We start from the raw sequence: 4,280 nt of genomic DNA on the forward strand, positions 1-4,280 counted from the left end.
TGTGCTGCCGCGTCCCTCCCGCCGGCCGCGCAGCCCAGCCTTCCTTCTTTGGTAAAGACTCCAACAATTCCCTTTTTAGGCTCAATACCAGCAGTCCCGGGAAGGAACAAGAGCCCCTTCCCCAGCCCCACTGGGGCGGCTCTGAGCAGAGGGGCTGCTTGCAGAGGGCATTTCAAGACATCCCATCGCCAGGGTGTTCCCTGCATCCCGGAGGGGAACCCTGCGGCCCCAGGAGCTCAGCTGCTCAACCTGTTTTCACAGGAGCTCCCCTCACCCCGGCCAGCATTAAGGTATTAACTGCACTGGCTGGGGTCTGCTTTCCTTACCACATCTCCTGCACAGCTCTCCCTGATGAATCCCAGCTGGGAGACTCTTTTTTTTGGTCTTATTAAATTGTTAATATGTTTTTTTTTCTGCAGTGCCTTTTGTCCTCCCTTCCCCATCCTGCTCTGTGCCCCACCAGCCCCCCCAGCAGAAAGGCATGAAGGGCTGCCAGGGTCCCTGGACCCAAACCTAGGACACCCCATCCCAGTTATCCCAGTCCCTATACTGGCAGACCCTTTCCTTCATCCTGGCAAAACGCTCTCCCACTGGGATGGAAATCCTGAGACTTCAGAGCTAGAAAGCCCATGGAGAAGTAATGCTGAGGTTGTGCTGGATCCACGGAAGCTCTGGGAGTGGTGGCTGCTGAGATGAGGGATCCCAGTGCCCAGCTTCTGCCAGGGCTCTGGGTACCACTGCCCAGCAGCTCCAGGCTTCCCTGCATCCTCCACACTGCCAGAGAAAAGGAATATTAATTAGTAATTAATAGCCTTACCTTGGGGATTTCATCATTGAAAAGTGTTGTAGGAATGGCTTTCTGGTACACCTCTAAGTAATTCCTAAAGCCTTTTGGAATGCCCTGCTCAGCAAGCAGGGAAGGTGAGCCAGAAGGCTCCATGTCCAAAGGCAACTGTGGTGCTTATCAGTGGGGAGTGAGGCCCATCACCTGCCTTGGAGATAGAGTGGACCAGGATGAGTCCATCCTCAGCATGGAGAAGCCTGAAGGACACCACAGCACCAGGAAACATCCGAGCTTGAGGTCCTCTCACTGTTGTAGAACAGCATAAGGGCAGCACTGCCCATTGCACTGCTTCTTGCAGTGGATGGGCAGGTCCTTACCCATGTCTTCTTGGTGGCCCCAGAGCAAGGACACTGACAAGTCACTGGCAAAGCTCTGGTGGTCACACAGGGGCTGCAGTCAGGCCAGGAAAAGGACTTCTGTGCTCCCCAGGGCTGAGTGACCAGAGAAAATCCCTTTCTTGGCTCTGGCAGCCAAATGTGGGTGGAAGGTGGTGTCAGGCACAGGGGAAGACCTGCTACAAGACTCCTGCACGTGGTAGAAACCCCAGCTTGGCTGATAATATTTCCCTTCTGCTCCAGCTTTCCTCAAGTGTCTAAATAAGAAAATAAAAAATAAAATATATAAAGCCTCAGGGAGCAGTCACCGAAGTGATTACAAATAATTAAAATAAAACAAAATAGATGCACACAGAGACTGATGCACAAGCCCCAAGTCTCCTGTGCTGAGGCACTTGCTGGCTGGGGTATGAAGCTCCCAGCATTTCTGAAATGCTGAGCCCCTTTAGGAACAGTCACCTGGAGGTTTCCTCCTTTCCCAGATGGATCAGAATGGCAGAGATTTCTCTGCACCCCTGGCAGCAGCAGCAGCTCCCCCTGAGCCCCAGGCATCTGCAGACAGGGGAGCAGCAGCTATTTCTTTGCACCAGACTCAAGCAGAGACAGTGCATTTTCCAAAAAGACCTTAGGAATGGGATCCTTCTGAAAATGAATATTTTGGGGCTGGAGCAGCAGCAGAAGCATAAATCAGAGCAGCTCCAGGTGACACCAGCGCAGCTTGGCCCTGCTGGGATGGATGGAGCTGCTTGATGGGTTTGTCTCCTGCCCCACAGTCCCAGGGGACATGCTGCTTCTTCCCCACAGCTAGAGGGGAAAAAAACCCCAATTCCTGACTCTTGTAGAACCTGCAAGTATCAGGTTTGGTTTCCTTTGATTCCCAGCATTTGGTTTGCTTTCCTACTTCATAAATAGTCAACCACCCAATGTTTGAAAACGTGCCTGCTAATCCCTCTGGCCCCCCATGTGTTTGTGGGAGCAGCACCCATGGCCCCATCCAGCCTCATGGCTGATCCAAGAGAGATCCTCCATTGCCAAAGCCAACAGCTCATAAACCAGCCCTGTGCCAAAACAGGCTGCCCTGGCCTGTGGGTACCAGGTACATGATGTTAAACAGCTTGAGGGGGTGTGAGAAGGGAACTGATGCCCTAAACCACAGGGCTGGCTCCAGAGGGACATCCCTGGGGAGCAACAGGGATGCAAGCTGCTCCCTGGGAATCCAGTTTCCCCCTGTACTTGCTCCCCAGAGAGTGCTGGGACATAATGCCCTGTTTGCTCTCTCCTCATCTGCTGTCCCAGGGCAGAACCCAAGGGATTCCTTAGAGCCTTGGAGGTGATGGGGTTAGAGGGAGGCTTTTTGCAGGGGAGCCTGATGTTTCCCTGTTCCTTTTATCCATCCCACATGCCCACTCAACCCACTGGCTGGGGACACACACCTGCATGGCCAGTGTGCCCCAAATCTGCAAAGCTCCAGGCTGCTGGACACCTCGATGGCTTGGCCAGGGATGGAGGGGCAGTGGGGAGAGAAAGGAGGAGAAAAATCTCAAAAAAAACCCCAAACCCTCAACACCTGCATGAGTTGCCTTTTCAGTAGGGCAGTGCCCCAGCAAGGTCACCATCCAGGGCAGGCAGCAGACTCAGGGTGAGGGTGGCAGGAGGGTGCAGGGCCAGGGAACACAGCAGCCCTGCAGTCCCCTACCCCACCCCCTCCCCAACCCTGCAAACCCCAGCTCCTGCTTAGCTTCCCCGTTTCTTGCCAAAATCACTCCAGAGCATGTCAGCACGCTGTCACGTGAGGAATCTCATTTTGGAGAGGCTTTTTCTCTCTCTTTTCCCCTTCAGATACAAACCAGACCCAGCCACACTTTATGGGGTGTGAGGGCAGGGCTGCTCACACCCCGCCTGCCTCTGCTCCCACCCCAAAATGATGCTGGAGCAGATTTGGAGGGCTTGGGCTGCTTGTCTAGGACACTTTTCCTGCATGTAGGGACCATCTGCACATGTGTGCAGGACCCCCACCCCATGCTTGCAGACACTTGGCATGGAAAACACAGGAGGAAGAGCCACACTGCTCAGTGAGGTGTTTCTGGGGCTGGCCACTGAGCCCCGGGGCTGGGCACACCTGGGAAGAGGGCAATGCTGCTTCTTCCCTCTGCTGCAGCCTTATTTTGAGGACTGACACCCCATTCCCAGAGGAGCACTGCTCCCCATAGAGCCCCTGGGAAGTACTTGCACCCTCCTCTCAGCCCCCAGGATCCCAAAACCCCTCAGTGAGGCCACAGTCCCTGCACATTCTTCTCCCTCTTATTCCAGGTGACTGCACAGACCCAAGAACCCTTTACCTGCCTGACCCCAGGGCTCAGCTCCTGTGCTCTGGGGATGGACAGCAATGGACAAGTCCTGGCCTGGACTCCCCAAGCCTCTCTCACATATTTTCTTTGAGGATTTTACTGCTTTGCTGTTGTTTTTCTTCCTCACCTCTCACTGCCCAGGAGCCACCTTCCACCCATGCTCCCCGAGTCCCACAGCCTCCTTCACACACTCAATGTCATCCTTCCTTTCCAAGATGCTTGGCCTGGGAAGCAAGAATAATCTGCTTAGGGCAGTGAAGGATTAAAACCCTCTCTTGGTTTTATGAACTGTCCACCTGCAGTCCCACAGAAAGGTTTTGGAGCCAGGGGCTCCAGCCAGACATGCAGAATTTGCTTTAAAAGGGCTGTGAGAGCCAGTGAGCTGTGATGCCCCCAGGTCAGAGGTACAGAGCTGAGGGGCTCTGGTCCCAGCTTCTGCACAGGGAATCCTGCCCTGCTGCGTGGCTGTGGGGGAGCTGGGGCTTCCCAGGAGACCTCGGCCCCATCACCAAGCCAAAGGTGCTGAAATCAGATGGGACACCAGCCCTCACAGCCTATCAAAGCCCCCAAATCCCCCCTGAGCCCCCTTCCAGTCCTGCCCAGAGCCTGTGCTGTGCCAGCTGGGACAGGGAGCTCCATTCTCATCACTGCCTGGGACCAGAGAGGTGATGGATAGTGAGGCAACAAACACCTGGAAGATGGTTGGTGTCTCCAGTTTTACCTGTAGTAACCTGGGAGTAGCTTTGTCCTCTT

General features: G+C 54.6%; 2 protein-coding genes across 2 annotated transcripts in view; one reads left to right on the forward strand and one right to left on the reverse strand.

Moving 5' to 3' along the window:
• RPN2 (ribophorin II) overlaps nucleotides 1–940 on the reverse strand; it is a 25,179-nt gene extending 24,239 nt beyond the window's left edge. Inside the window, exon 1 of the mRNA XM_009998793.1 lies at nucleotides 818–940. Coding sequence (XP_009997095.1) covers nucleotides 818–940 — 123 coding nt within the window. The remainder of the gene's footprint in view (nucleotides 1–817) is intronic.
• EMILIN3 (elastin microfibril interfacer 3) overlaps nucleotides 939–4,280 on the forward strand; it is a 75,142-nt gene continuing 71,800 nt past the window's right edge. The window contains exon 1 of the mRNA XM_009998794.1: nucleotides 939–1,081. Coding sequence (XP_009997096.1) covers nucleotides 939–1,081 — 143 coding nt within the window. The remainder of the gene's footprint in view (nucleotides 1,082–4,280) is intronic.

This window comes from Chaetura pelagica, unplaced genomic scaffold (genome assembly GCF_000747805.2).
Source record: "Chaetura pelagica isolate M959 unplaced genomic scaffold, ChaPel_1.0 scaffold275, whole genome shotgun sequence".
Classification (NCBI taxonomy): Eukaryota; Metazoa; Chordata; class Aves; order Apodiformes; family Apodidae; genus Chaetura; species Chaetura pelagica.